General features: G+C 36.9%; 1 protein-coding gene across 3 annotated transcripts in view; it reads left to right on the forward strand.

Annotated features, from left to right (window-relative positions):
- Nucleotides 1-16,387, forward strand: part of SMOC2 (SPARC related modular calcium binding 2) — a 139,852-nt gene that overhangs the window by 66,629 nt on the left and 56,836 nt on the right. For 2 of the 3 annotated variants that reach the window (XM_085055393.1, XM_085055392.1), the window contains exons 6-7: nucleotides 2,378-2,461; nucleotides 3,229-3,303. In XM_085055393.1, the coding sequence (XP_084911519.1) occupies nucleotides 2,378-2,461; nucleotides 3,229-3,303 (159 nt within the window). The remainder of the gene's footprint in view (nucleotides 1-2,377; nucleotides 2,462-3,228; nucleotides 3,304-16,387) is intronic. The other variant, XM_085055394.1, reaches the window with a different exon arrangement.

Here is a 16,387-nt window from a genome sequence, read left to right on the forward strand (position 1 = left end):
GGATGCGCTTCAGACCTTCAAGGTGTGGTCTTGAGGACACTGCTCAAGAGACTGCATAGACTTAACCTGAGACAGTCTCCTCAAGATGTCTCATAGATATGGGTCTGGTGAGCCATATCTGTTGTGGTTGTGCACCTTGCTTTCTCTGGGTTTTTCAATACAGAAAGAAAGTTGCAAGCTGCAGATGTTGTTGATCAGGAGCTTTGTTTGCATGTTTGTAAATTTAAACATTAAACTGAACAGAAATGAAGTTTTAAATATATTCCCTTAAGTATGTTCCCTGGCCCCACAGTTCTCTCCCTCTATCCAAGGAAAATATTTAGACTCTGAAAAGCACAGGTGTCAGAGTTGGGATCACATCCCTTTTTTCTGTTTCTTAGCTGACTGCGGGACTGTGTTCTTGGTAACTGAACTCTGACAGCAAACAGAATTTAAACAGTTTGTGTTTAAATATATACATGTATGCACTGATGTGCATGTACCAGCCAGGAAGACATGCAATTAGTCTGTGAGTTATCTAATTCATATCATTCATTAAATATATGTCATATTACAACGAGAACAACACCAAAACTGTTTTAAATGCTGCTTGAATAAAGTTCAGGGGGCTAATTTTGATTAGGCTGATTATCACTGAAGTTGCAGCATTGTGTTGACTTTTAGGCAGTTACATAAGATTAAATGTGTTGTAAACTGAAATTTTGTACCAGAATATGATTAGAACAGTGTCATTCAAATGCAATCCTAAGTTTCTGGATTGGCTCTTGGTAATATCTGCTTACCATAAGTTACCTTCTGAAATTCTCGGTTTTCTGAATCACATACTGATTGATGATCTAAATATATGTCTTAATTTTTAGTACTCTAGGATACTTGATGGCTTAGTGATGAAATTAATCAATGGTCTTATTCCACCACCCAGAGGACACCACAGAAATGCCAGCAAAACTAATCAGAAGTGACAGTCTTTCATAGCATTGGAGCAAAGACTCCTGCCATTGTGTGAACATGGAGAATGAGCACTCAAAAGAAATCTCCTTATGCCTTGGTTAGATAATTTCACATTGAAAATAAGATCTGGTTGCTGCTGCTTTGGTTTTGTGAAAAGCATAGAGGTCCATGGCTGGTAATTTGGTTTTAGCTGCTATCAATATCTACTTGGTACCTGTATTTGCTGTGACCTCTAGAGGCAAATATCTGAGTGACCCAAATCATCTGCATGATTTAAAGACAACTCAGACTTAAAACAAAACCCCAAACAGTGATGGTGGCAGCAAAGAGAGCAGGAGGCTCTTCTGAACTTCAGTAGTGAGAAGAAAAGGAAAGAGATAGTGTGTTAGCCTCAAAGCTGCTGCTCACTGTTACCCAGGTAAGGCTACATGCCAGAAGCAGCTTCTCAGTTACTTTTGTTTCTGTCTTCCTTGAAAATGCCAGGAAAGCAATCTGGAAACTATTTTGGTCCAAGATCCAATTGTGAAACTGCAAGAAATAGTAATAAAACCCTTGCACGGAAGATGCTGTTTACTGCAGTACACCTTGGTTTGGAGTTAGCTCCATGCCACAGGAAACAGCAATGACTGGAAAATACGTACTAGCATGTCCTCCTGAGTCATATTTACTCCACATCTGCAATAGGTTTAAATAACAAAAACATAATAAAGTAAAGATGGGTCTTTGGTACCACTCTTTTTAGCAAAAGTTGATTTAAATAGTTTTTTATATTCAGTTTTTCTTTTCTAGCACTGTGTCCACTGTGTTTTACTGAACCTAAAATGACTCACATCTTCTTGTCATTTCTGTAATTTTTCCTCCCTTTCTTCTTGCAGTAATGGTTGGTAGTGGGTGGATGGAGAATGCTGGCCAGAGGATAAGAGTTGTGCAAACAATATTCTGGTTATATAATCTGTGAATCTTACTTATAAAATCAACTTGATTCCTAAATAGATCCTGCTGTGCTGAAAAAAACCCTTCATTTTAAGGTTCCCACATGTCTGCAGCCACTTATTCTCCCCAGACTGTTTTTGCTTTCACAGGTCTCACTTTTTTTACACATTTATCTAATTATTTCTTTACAAATGCTGATTTTTTTCAGTTGTAATCTATAGGTATCAGTGTGCAGCATTAGAAATGAGGAATTACAGTCCAGAGAGCAACTTGATCACTTCATGCATCACTGAAGACCCTGCACTCAATTCATCATCCTTAACCTCAAACCCCATCCATTTATAAAATGTAGCCTGTCCATGTAATGTATCTATGTTGTGTAGTGCCTGTAAAGAAAGTTTAAATTATTGTTTGTTTACTGGCCGGGGCTATGTGCAAATCATTATTTTCAATCATGTATGTGCACTTATTTAGCTTACTCTCATAATTGTAGTCTCCTTGCAAATCTTTTCCATTCTGAATTCAGATGATGCCTCAGCTCCCGCACTGGAGACTCAGCCTCAAGGTGATGAAGAAGGTGAGCAAATTTAACAGTGTGGTTTCAAACTATGCAGTTATGGACTGCATTCCACATCAAGTGCTATCTTAAGAGTATCTACATCTGCTGGGGCAGTTGTAAGGAATTGCAAGAAATTGCAAGCATCTGCACTTTTTTCAGGAGCAGCAAAGACAGCAAACAATAGAGTCTTACAGGCAGTGAATTTTGTGTGGAAGTCTTGAGATGGGACTGTACCTGTGGGGGACCAGCACCAGCAGTTTTAATTGTCACTACTGAGGACAGATACAGGTTTTAGACTGGAGCCAAAATGCAGATTAAAACTCTGTGTTCAAATAAAGAAGTCAGAGGGTAAATTCATAATGACTAGTAATATCATTGTTAAGGCTGATGTTTTGTGAGGCTTATTTGCCTCTGGAGAAATTCATTGCTCATTCAATAAGCAATAACAGTCCTGTGTTGTGGTGGCCTTATCACTCACCACTCATCTTGCAGTATCTGATCTGCAGCCATTACATATTTTGGGTCCAGACTAGGAGATTTTTATTTTAATTAAACATAATTCTAGTCTAAATGTATTTCTTTCAACCTTCTGTACAAATAGGATAAGGAAACAACTATTCATGCCTTTTCATGAGTAATGGTTTTAATGTCCTAATACAAACCAATGTGCCCTCTTTTTTTAGATCTACGTTTCTTTAAAACTAGCCACTTACTATTCAGTTGCTAATAACTTAAAAAAAATGTTAACATTTATAAAGTATTTTCTGTTGCCTTTTTTTCCCCAGATATAGCTTCTCGTTATCCTACTTTATGGACTGAGCAAGTAAAGAGTAGACAAAACAAAACCAATAAAAGCTCAGGTAAGAAACTTAGTAACTGTCATTACTTTGCAAAGCTCCTGTGAAGATATGCATGAACCATTTTAATAACCATCATGCTTCCATTCTCATTGTATGATAGTGCCTTAATGATTTGTGTGGTGATGATTTACTAAGGTCGTGCATCAGACATTCCTTTTATAGAAAAGCATTTTTGTCCAGGCTGAAACGATATTAGTCCACTCCAGTCTGTGGCTCACATCTATTTGCACCTGTTAGTGGGTCTGACATTTATTTTTTGCATCCTCTTTAATTCTTTCCCTCTTTGTTATTTACGACTCTTTGATGATATGTGGCAAGAAGGTGCTTGTAGAATGACAATGTGGGTTACACTTGTTTGGTGGTAAATCTTAGGAGGCAAACCTGAAAAGCAGCAGACTCTGATCAGAAGCCAGTTGTCAGTGATCAGGAATTGGAAAGGCGCTGTAATCTGCTTTTTGGTACATCAGTCACTTGTCATTTACAAACTGATCACCAGTTTAGTGTGAATTAATTATGTTGCTTTTTAAAAATAATGGTTGAATTCTGGCTTTACTTATTTTCATCACTCTTTAGAATTGAGCTTTGCAAACTTGGACTAGGAATGTCAGGTGAATGTCCTAACACTGAAGTCTCTATAGTATTCAGATACATTCAGTGCTTTGGTGGATTATAAATTTTGCTGCCTTTCTCATTGTTCCTTCCTTTCAGTGGGATAAATTTCAGAGAACCTTCCTAGTTTTTATTTCTCTGGGAAAATGTTGAGTTTGAAAGGAAACATTAATGATGCAGGCTATGATTCAGTAAATCACCCCAAACCATGCTTCAAATCTGGTAGAAATTGAGGTTGTGCTTTACTTCAAGTACTTGGCTTAAGTATTTTATCGAATTGAGGCCCAAAAGGATTTAGAAAAGACAAACAATCATCATAAGAAAGAAAGCAAGACACCAAAAGGTTTAAAGATTCCTTTATGCAAGCTATTTTTAACATCAATGCAATAGTTATTAGTACTTTTTTTCTCTCCTTGATTCTGTAGTAGGCAGTTAAGGGAAGGAACTTACCATGTAGACAAGAGTTTGAAGCAAGTACTTTTCATGCTGGGATTTAATTTGTCATTTCTTTACTCAGTGTAAGCAAGAACCGAATTCCTTTGAGACTTCTGTTGCATAAAATGTCTGTATAGATATTTGTCCCTTTTAGGAATATTTGTTTAATTTTAACAGTGCTAGAGACTAAAGCAAGGCTTCTTGCGTTTGCCATGTAGCTGCTGGAAGGCAAAACTTGCACACATGTGCACACACAGAGACAAAATAAAAAAGGTGGGTTTATTTCTGGCAACTGGTAATCTCCAGTCCATAGGTAATCTGCAGTCCATGTGAAGTCATATTTACAAGATAAGAGGAAGCAGAAGAAGAGTTTACCTGTCTTGTGACAGCTATCCCGTCATCAAAAGCATGATTGTGTTGGATTTGCTAGCAGGACTTGTTCATGATTGTGGTGGCTTACCCAGGCTAGCAGAAGTACGTCAGGAGGCTCTGACTGTGTAGCCAACCTTACTTTAATTTTTAGCTATACCTGATGTGCCAAATAGACAGAATCAATCAAGCTGAATCCAGGCACTAAAAACAGTGTCCTCAGCAGTTGTGGTGGGCAGTATCTCTCTTCCAGACTCCAAAATATAATTGTGTCAGTGACTGCATATTTACAAGTTGTTTTGCTGGCAGAACCTCACTGATATTCAGTAAACAGGTTTCTAAGGTCTTAAAAAAAAAAGCTAAGATTTTTTTTTCCCTGATTACCTCTCAGAGTGGTGCCAAGGCTTTTGGGAACATCCACAGAGAATTAACTTCAGACTGTTATGTGTATCCAGAACAGGAAAGATCTTGTCACTGAATCCAGTGGATTGTAAACTAACCACCTTTCCACTTCCAGGCTTCAATATAGAGGATAAATATAGATGTCTTCTTTACTCCGTTAGTTTAGTAAACTCTGATTCAGACTTGGTCATACAAAACACCAGCAAGCTTATTGAAAAGTATTTGTCTGAGTAAAATAAGGAAAATTTGTTTCTGCATAGGAACTGTGTTTATGAAACAAAACATGAAGCCAAATTTTTCCATAATGGGCTAATATTTTCCTTTGCCTCTCTATAGTAATCCTAATACTCTCAAAGAAATTCTTGAGGTGCAAATAACACTATCATCTAGCCCTGCCTATAGAACATAACTGGGAAAAAAAAAAAAAACAAAAAATCCCTAACCATTTCAGGCAAGCTACAAATATCCTATTTGAAAGCTCACTATTTTAGTCTGTTGTGCTTTCCTCCCCTATTTTTTACCTGAATATATGTTTTAATCTATCATGACCAATATGTCATCAAGAAACAAGAAGCTTAGAAATCAGTCTCCTTAGGAGAAAGTTTTCATGAGTTAAGGTCACAAATGAATAGATCAAATTTGTACCCATCATGAAGTGGTTTGCTTTTACTGCTCTGCAAATGACCTGCCAATTACAATTAGCCAGTAAAATCAGCATACACTTTTAGGTTTTGGAAGATGGAAAATAATGGCTCAGGAAATTCTAGTTTATATTAGTTCTCCAGTGCATTCATTTGAATGAATGAGCCTAAATTAATTTAGCACAGAGTAATGGCATTTGCAAGATTCACAGATGCAAGGCATGGAATTAGTGGATTATATATCCATGTTCTGTAATGCCTTCCAGTGTGTGTTTTTTGTTGGCTCAGAGAAATAGGCCTTTGCTGTTCACTTAAGGCATTTTTGGAGTAGTATTTAACCTATTAGTTTTTGAGGACAATATTTTACTCCTGGAAAAAATGCCATCAACATTGGATCATGTTACAAAAGCTCTGTTTAGAGTGCCTGATTTGAGTAAAAACATCTCAGTTTTACCTCTTTTTGTTCATTGAAGATGATTTTCAAAACACTTTTTTCTTCCCATACTTAGAAAAAAGTATGCATCTCGTTGCTAAAATAACAGGTTTTGCTGAGATGTTTTATACATATGTCATAGTGCCTTTGTAAATATTTTGTGAATACCCCCTCCTCATTTCTTTCTCCATTTCACAGAAAATATTGTGGATTTGCCACATCAGATTGACACAAATAAGAATTTTAGCAACAGCTATAGCCCCCAGCATTGTAAAGCTGACTGGGTGACTGAACCTCACTGGCATGGTAACTAGTTTGGATCTGTAGCTGATATAAAGGTGTCTGTGCTTTAGATGAACCTAATCCCACACCAGTATCAGTTGAAAATCCAGGTATTACTCTTTCAGAGGTTTAGTATTGTGTAAAGACTAGACGAGAGAAAGTTTTTTGTCTTGAAGAACCTGGATGTTTTGGACTATATTCTTAGCAATTGCCAGTTGCTGTAACCAGTGCAGATAACTTCCCATCATCTAACTGGGAAAATTCAGTGTCCTGAGGAGAGCTAAGGCTGGAGCTCTTAGGTTCTCCTTGCTATGTCTCCTCTATCAGCAGTTCATATCTCTGTGGGATTCCTGGGAACAAAAAGGGACATTTTTCAGAGGTTGTATGCCATTTTTTGTGTTTGAGTATAGACAAAGAAAGTGTAGTTTAATCCTGTGCAAAATATGCAGTGAAGCTTCAAATTCATTTTGTTAGCTTGAATCTGAGCCATTGTTTTTTAATAGTCTGTTTTGGGAGCACTTTGATGAAAAATAGGGTGAGTTTAACTGGTAATATTTGTAATGTTCAAAAATATTCTTGAAGTACTCAGTAATTTCTCAGTAGAGTCTGTACACCACAGAATAAATCATACTTAGTTTAAAATTTCATTAATTTTGCAAATACAGGAAACAAAAAGTCATTCATAACCTGTAATATGCTTACATAGGTACTTAAGGACCTTGGAGATTCTGGTGATAATTCAAGATAAAAAAGTGTTTGAATATTGTACTAGTGGCTAAGATACAGTACAGTTTCGCCTTTTTACTATTCAGTTCTATTCTCTTATTGTTTTACTTTTGCATTCTGTTTCCTTAAAGATCTAATAGTATAACATTCTTAGTGCTAATGATTTATATGTTCGTTGATCATATACTTATAGATTGTGTATCTAATGAGCATTGTAAAGTGGGTGTAAAATTGGTGTTTGTTTTGTTGATCATGCAGTACAACCAGAAAAATAGAAGAGAAGAAGAAATTTTTGCCTTTCTTTGTTGACCCAATAGTTCACATTTCATCTGAATTACACAGACACATGATGCAGTGTTTGTGCCAGCTTCATAATTTCTGCCATCCTCATGCTAATATGCTTTAAGCAGGTGCTAGAGGACAAACCATACATATTCCATCATAAAATAGGGTTGACCCAGAGAAAACCCTGATCTGCCTTTAAGGCTTCTGCAGCAGAGTCAGGTTGTCAAAATTCTGAGCACATCTTTGCAAAAAGCAGTGGATCATGTGATTATGACATTTTTCCTCCAGAAGGAAGAATCCTAAATCAGAATTAATGGTCTCCTCCAACTATGGTTTTAGTGGTAGATTTCAAGATGGCCCAAATTTCTACCACTGTATCTGGATATTCTGGTAATGTAGAATCATCATCATCATCTTTAACTTCAGCTGTGCATACATGAAAGGAACACATAGCTTTTTATTTAATTTTCTGACATAATGGAGTAGTGGTTTATTGCTGTTTTTTTACTACAGGCTGTCATTTTCAGGACATTAAAAACCTGTTGCAAGATTTTATCAGTTAGTCCCAGAGAGTTCGATCCAACAGGAGTTCCATTCTCAAAACACCATCTGGGAAAACACTGATGTGCACATGCAGCAAGATATTATAGACTGGCTGCAAATGCAAATGAGAAAAATTGGTATAACATCTACTGAGAATACCTTCTTAATAGACAAAAATAATGGAATCCAAATAATATAATTATGTGTCTGAATCTATACAAAATAGCTGCTTGCATTTATCTGTCTGTATAGTCTGAATCTGTTGGCAAAGTCTGCCAGTGAGACTGATTAATATGACAGAGTGAAATTCTAAGAACTGAATGCAGTTTTTATTGCCTTGTCATCTGACAGCTTCAAAGCATTTGTACATAAGAGTTTTTCTCACATGGAAACTATGCTGGTTGTCAGTGAGGTTTCTGTCTTGTTAGCTTGCTTTGTTTTGTTTCTCAGAGGCAATTGTTCCAGTGGGATCCCTGTGCACTGATTATTCCCTGAAAGTCACCTTCCTATAAAGCAGGCAAACTTTGATCCATACTCCAATGCTCATGTTAATTCCAAACTGGACCTGACTAACTTCTCCCTGTTATGCCTATCCTGACAAAACTCAGTTCTAAAGTTAAAAAAAAAGAGCATGAAAAAAATCCGAACAAAAATAGCATTTCTTTCAAAGGAAATAAATGTAAGGGTTTGTGTGTCTGCTCAATTACATCAATTCTAAGAGTCATTCCTTTCTAAGCATAGGAAAATTAATAATCAAGAGACAGAAAATTGAGTAACAGCTCAGTGACTTTTTATTTATTCGCATTAATTGTTGCATTTTCCAGATGTGCTTTTAGAGTTCATTGAAGATAAATTACGTGCAGTTGAAGTTATGTGAGCCAGCAAGAAAAAAATAAGATCCAGTTGCATGTTCCCACTTAAATATTTGTTACAAAGTAGTTAAAAGTTTTGTAGAAGTATTTTGAATTAGGCTTATTTCACAATGTGAAGGTTTGAGATATGTAACTGAAAGGAAATTAAGATGGATATCATAACAAAGTGAAGAAAGAACATAGGCAAGAAGAAGAAAAAAGTATTTTAAAAGGTTGTTGCCTCTCTTTTTCAGCAGGAGTTCCTAGGAAATCTTGTGTTGGCCTGCAGAACATTGGCTAATCTTCCATTCTCAAATTTTCTTGTATTTAGCATTAAAGGAGGGGCAGGTGAGGATGACACCTACTTGCTCTTAATACATTATGCATATATTGGACACTCAGAAATTGATTTCAAATTCATACGTAAAGTAGATTTACATAGGCAAAGGGCCTGAATAGAAATGGTCCATTAATTGCAAACCATTGAATTAGGTAGAAAAATTGGAGCTTTTTGCCTGTTACTAGCTTATTTCAGCCCTAAAGACAGTGTTTCTTTCCAACAATTAGTGAGGTATGAGCGCAGTCAACCATGGGAATTGCACTCCCTAGCTTGTGTAGTAAATGCAGTCCTTAGCTGTAGCTGGAAAAGTCAAGAGCGTGCTAATAAGCTGTTGAAATATATCCATGTCATGCCTAGAGTATCTGATACTATCATGGCTAAAAGTTACAACAATCTACTGGAAATCTGTGATGTTCTATCACAGAGGTTTGATAACCCAAAGTCTGTGAAATGGAATTGACTTGAGCCCTAAAAAGCTCAATTCAAACCATGAAAGTAAAGTAGAAGGCATAAGTATTGATTTTAAATGTCTGCAGACATCCCAATGGGATGTTAAGTCCACATGTGGATTCTGTCCATGGGAACTCAGTCCATAACACATGGGCAGTCAGTCTCTGCCAGATTTTAGAAAAGTTCAAGTCCAGACGTTTTTACTGTGAACTTTCTACCTTGGGCTCATCTTCAGGTCAGTTCCCTACACATAAAAAATATTATTTCATGATATCTACAGCAAGTCCAAATATTTTAAGATAGCCATAGATGTGGCTTTTGGGCCTTGTAAAATCTGTTGGTGCTGAAAGACATGAGCTGGTAGAACATTTTTAGTTTGGCCTGTTGTCTCAGCAAAATAGTGCATGGAAGTTAAAGAGAAAAGCATTGCATGGAAGTTTAGTAAGAAAAACTCATGTAGAGGAAGCTTCCAAACAGCAGTCTTGTGGCCTTCTCAGACTCTTTGGGTTGTCTCTTGTAGCTGATTCACTAAATGCTCACTTTAGAGTTCAAGAAGGAACTTTATCATTTCGAGTGAACCATAATTTCTGATTTGCATTTTACTATAAACCTAGCATTGTTAAGAAACTGTTGGGGTAGGAGATGCATAAGGCATTGTCACAACTTCTTATATCCACTACTCTTATATTTTTAAATATTTTGTAGAGTAGGAGGTAGTTCTCTTTCCTTCTCTTTCATTTGTTGTTGCTTTTCTGTCAAGAGCCGCAATAGTTTTAGAGTAGAATTCTTTCTGAATATTGTTTGCAGGATACCCTCTGGCAGCTGAAAACCTCACGGCTTACAAACTACTGAATGTTCACACCATTAGAGCCAATCAGCAAATGGCTGTCTTAGCTCCTAATAGAGAGGTTTGTCTTTTCAGCAGCACTTTTCAATGATATTCTCATCTTTGTTACAAAAGAGGAAACAGTACTCTTCAACCTCTTCATGTTCTTCACCAGTGAACAAAATTACTCTTCAAACTCTGGTCCTCTTTCTTTTCCTTGCCTTGCTTTCCCTTGTCTGTCCTAAATTGGTAAAGGAAAATTACTGTTTTCTTTCAGTTCTTTCAGACTCGGCCAAGAGGATAAAACTTTCCAGACCTCCCCACACTGCTTGTATACTATGATTCATTCTTAATTCATAGGCTGCTGGATCATGCTTATTGTAGAACTGTCCTATCTTTAATAATCCCTTTCAGAAGGACTTTCATTTATCTTCATTTCAATTTTACATATTAGTTCAAAACCTTAAGAAAGATCAAGCGCTGACATTTCCAGCTTTTTCCTCCCACTGCAGGGGAACATCCTCCCATCCTAAAACATTAAAAAAAGAGCTCTGTTTTACATCCAGTTTATGTTCTTTATGCTCAGGATGTTTCAGGGCTTTACTGGACCCCCACTGGGGGGAGGGGGAAAAGAAATTGTTTTATGCAAGGCTGATAATTATTATTTTACTGCATGTGTTAAAATTTGATGCCAAAAGATAGCAATCTTTCCTGACCATTTTTAATTATATCACATTACTTTCTACAGCAAGTTAATGACACAACATTCCTGCTTGAAGCTCTCCTTTAGTTTTCAGACATGGACTCCCCCACCTACACACAACTTTCTATGGTTTGCCAGACATCAGATTGCATAATCATAAAAACATCAATAAGAGCCATAAATCCTAAGAGGGATGTCAGGGTAATGGTCTATATTTTAATGACAGATACAAAAAAATCATGTAAATCATGTTAATGCACAGAAACATACTAGACTACATCATATCTAGTGACATAATCTTTCTGGGAAATAGATAAAACTTTCAGTCAAGACAGTCTGGATCTGGTTATGGCTGTACTATGATTGTTGGGTGGTATACAGAAGATAGGACTTCCAACAGGGTAAACAGTAAGAGCTGCCAGACCTTCCATCATCATCCCAATGACTTGATAGTTAGGAGAAAACGTCCATGTTCCATGCAGAGGTGCAGTTTTGTCTTCTATCAGGATAAGTCAAATAACCATCTACCCTTCCAATACTTGAATAAGCTGTGTTTGAAAAGGAAGCCAAGACAAGTTATGTGAACTGTGGAATTCTACTGCTTGTTCTGCACAAAAAAGTTCTGACTGTTGTTAATGGAAATACAGACTATGGGAGGACCATGTAATATTCCCTCATAGATCAGGTTGTGGCTAGTTATGGTGGCTTAAATTTGGAGGAATTTTTAATTGGATGATTTATCACATATGATTTCCAGCTTTCTTATTTTTCAAGCCATGTATCTCTTAACAAAATTCTTGAGGAGACTGACAGCTTGGGTTACAGTTCATGTATTGTTTAATTATTTTCTGAAAAATTCTTGGATTTTCCCTTAATTCTTGAAAAAATTGCCATGTGATGCAGGAACTTTTTGAGGCTTCATCAGCAATTTTAGAGTTTTCCATTTGGTTCAAAAGCAAGAGAAATTCGACTCTTGCAGTGACTTCTGTGTGATGAGTGGAATTCACCCCCAAATCCATGCATTGGCCACGTGTCTGCAATGAAGCTGTTGCGTCAGTCTGACTCTTTACAGCAGTGTCTGCTTTCGTGGATTGTTAAGGCTTCAGGTTAATGCTGTCATCCATGGATCCTTTACCCTACCCTGTCCTTAATCCAATGTACTGGATTTTTTTGTTTGTTTCCAGTGTAGAGTCTCCTTTGCATGCAAAATCATACTAAGGGACATCAGAGGAAAGGAACTTGTAGTCAAATTACATTGCTAAAATACATAAACCCACTTTGAGGTCTTCTCATCTGTACCTCAACAATTGTATTATCACTGGCTTGCTTTCCATTTCACTGCGCTCTGTATATCATGCTGTGTTATATCTCAAATCAGACTGCTGCAGATAAATGTTAGACACTATGTTTTCCCTGCACTCTGCAATGCCTAGGAATAACATTAAATATTGTTTCCACAATGCATTAGATTTCTGTCTTACTGGAGAAGAAGCAGTGGTTGGAGAGACAGACCACTGTTTTTCATTAAGCTATTTTTAATACCTGTTTTAGTTTAAAAACAGCAGGCTAAGTATCTGCATTCATCCACAAATAAAACTAAGTTTAAATACAATTGAGGCTGTAAATTAAATTTCAGATCTTAAATTCTCTTGGTCAAAACTCAAGAGAAAAGACAGTGCAAAGCTTAATATGCCAAACTGGTTGAAAATGCAGCCTTCTGTGGAAACACGTGACTTTTTAGGGGACCTTTTTAAAAAATATATGCGTCTTCATCTAAAAAATGTATCTTCAAGACCAAAATTCAAAGAATGAAAAGGATCTTGAAATAGCTGAATGGTTTTGGCTCAAAACTGTAATGTAATAGTTCACTGTAATGTCTTGTTGGAGCTGCAATTTTAAAACTTCATTAGTTCTTCCTTTTTTGAGGGCTGGGTCCTTAGACTGAAAGTACATTGTGGACCTAATGGTCTCCCCTTTTTACAAACTCAGACACTTCAGAAAACTTTTAGACATCTTGGATTGTGTGGTTCAACACAAAGAAATGTCTTGCTGACGGGTTTTGTTTTGTTCTACTCTCTTTTTTTATCAAAAAGAAACACTTTGAATGAAAAACATCTTTTCATTCAAATACTTGGTTTTCCAGCAGACAGTCACAATAAAATTTTTCAACCAACTGTATTACAGTCATAACAAGCTATGAAAAAAATTTTCTTATTGCCATTTAAACAGTGAGTTACCTTGTACCATTATTTTCCAGTGAAAACTTAGTGATATTTAAACTTTCCAGTGAATAAAAACAACTTATCAAAATGAACTTTTATTTGCCTTTATTTGAAGGAATGCTTAGGTGCAGTTTTTGTGGGACTAGGGTGCATTATAAATGCATAAATTCCTCAAACATGGGTGACTTATAATGCCCTTGAATTATTTTCCAGTTCACCCAGTTAGATCAGAGCAACAAACTCATTGATGTTTGGTCTGGAAGCAGAGGAGTATGAAGTCAGATCAACTCTTTTAGTGCCCCCAAAATCTGAGATACAGTTTCAACAAGAAAGGAAATAGTTCACAATTGCATGATCTGTTCAGGTTCAAATCATAGGAAGGGTTGAGTGTCTCCTTCAGTCATTAGGCCAAATTTTCACTTCTGCATTGAAGCAAATTCCAAAAGATGAAAGGACTGACCAAGACTGATCCTGATGGTTATGTTTACTTGTTGTTTAGTGAACCCATCCATGTACTCTGATACAATGGGGATTCTTAATAGAAGCAGAGGTGTGATTAGTTGCAGAGGCTCATCACATTTTCATGTGCAGCGATCATCACATTTTCATGGTGCAGCTTATTCTTTCAGAACATCCCTGCGCCCAGTTATTCTGGCTGGCAAGGAGGAAGGGATGTTTTCTGTCTGTTTACTTGCCTAATTGGTTGGAGGAGCAGAAATGTACTGAACTGAAATCTAATGAAGAGAAATGCATCAGAACAACTGATCCTGTTTCCTCTCTGAGTTTACTAAAATTCCCATTATGTAGCTAAAGCCATAATCTCAAACTGCTAGCACACAATGAGAAAATTGTTAATCTCATTGCTCTCCTGTTTGGCAGTATAAAGGTCCGTCACCTTAAGGGACTCACCGTTTTATTGTTCTTGCAGTTTCTAATCAGATTTAAAAAGCAAACTAAGACCATTTTTAGGACGTGATTTTTAGTTCCTATGAGTTGACACAGAGAAGCAGCAAAGCCAAAAATATCAGTATAAATGTCAGTGGTTTGAAAGGTCACTTCTCCCCATTTCCCTACCAACATCTTTAATATAAAACAGTGACTTGCAATGTAGTCACACATCCTGTAGTTCATCCCTTTAACTAAACAGTCCAATACAGTAATAGCAAATGACTGTAGGAGGAGATGGTTTAGTTTCAGCAGGCATGAAGCCTCATTTTACTCAGAGCAATGTAAATAGGAGTGACTCTGCTGCATTTAAAAGGATAATGCCACTGGAAGACTTATGAGGACAGATGAGAATCGGGCCTGGAAAGTTCATTTTAATTTTTTTAAAATTTTTTTTATATAGGGATGTTAATGGTACTGGGCTGATGATGGTGTTATCACTTCTGTTGGAAGCACAGTGCACACTCATTTCTTAAAGTAGTTAAGAAACACAGTGCACACTCATTTCTTAAAGTAGTTGGTATGCAGTATATCAATCTGCTGAATCAGTACAATAGGACAATCCACCCCAATCCTGCTGCTGTTGCATAGCTGGAATTCCTCCTGACTTTAGTGAATGTGCTGTCAGCACAAGGGCTCCTCTACTGCACTTGTATTCTCAGCTGAAGGAGTGAATATTTTCTCTTTATTACCGTTATGTACAATTTAATTGTTTCTAGATGATGTGTTTTGCACACTGAAGCATATTTATATTCAGAAACATGGAATACTCATTAATACCTTCACACGTGTCAGAGTGTATGTCACATAACTAACCATGGTGCTAAGGAGGTCATGGTGCCTTTACCTTTTCAATACTCATGTCAAAGTGAGAATCTGTAGCTTCTATACAGAGCATCCCCTGTCCACAGCAAGGCTACAGGAAAAATGCTTTCCTTCAGGTCTTTTTTTCCCACATATGCTTTAGAAAGTTTGTGAATCAAAATGCTATATTTAAGCTTAATTTATCTTTTATTTCATACCTGCTTTTATTGGAGCATCCTCCAATGTTATTATAGTCTCTTAATCATCCTCAATATTGGTTGCACACAGAAAATTCCCTGTTCTCTTTCCAATCCTTTCTTTGCAATCTTCTTTCTCTTCTGTCAATAGCTGATCTTCATTGCATGTTTCTCAATTTTTGCCTAGATATTATTGTTTAATCTCAAATGCTGCTGAACATTTCTTGTAACGTTGATTTCTCAGCTCTATTTTGTTCCATTTTCTCTTTTTAACTATTGCAGCCAGAGGCATAAACTGGAGGCTTTATGAGGAGAATAACCAAGGAATAAAGGCTGTAGATCCTGCCATGAGTTTGCAGGCTGTATTCTGAAAATACAGTGACTCCAAAACCAAGCTGAGAGTTCTTAGGAGCACCCAGTTGAGCAGTGAGTGCAATGAGTAGGAGAGAGAGCTTGATTCCTAGATTGAGTAAACTTGGAAAGAAGTCATTAGCTAAACGTGTAGGATGTTAGAAACCGTCTCAGAGGTACCTTGTCCAGTTTTGGTATGTATACTGCAGGATGCTGGAGGATACCAAAATGCAGGAGCAACTAGGTGTTTGATCCTAAAGCTAATGAAGTATATGTTCAGCATTAATTCAGTGCTTTTATAATAAAGAATGCTTCCTTAGTAGGAATTAGTCCTAAATAAGAATGCTTCCTGAATAAAAAATGCTTTCTTAGTCGAGGCTGTGAGTTGCTTTGTGGAAGTTCATTTGAGCTTTTCAAATAAAGCTCAACACAAGTGTCATAATGTCAGTGCTGTTGGTCTGGCTGACTAGTGCTCAGAGTCTTGGACTATATTTTGTGCCAATATCACTTCCTCAGGATGTCATTGTGGAGACTTAAACAGCCTACAAAGTATTGTATGCGAAAACATCTGACGTCAGTTAGTGGAGGGAGACAGCGTGGTTTCATTGCTTACATTCAGGGCAGCTAGCCAGGAACTCCAGGGCTCTAACCCTGGCTCTGCTTTGGAGAG

Source organism: Lichenostomus cassidix, chromosome 3 (genome assembly GCF_008360975.1).
Source record: "Lichenostomus cassidix isolate B80296 chromosome 3, HeHo_3.0, whole genome shotgun sequence".
NCBI lineage: Eukaryota > Metazoa > Chordata > Aves > Passeriformes > Meliphagidae > Lichenostomus > Lichenostomus cassidix.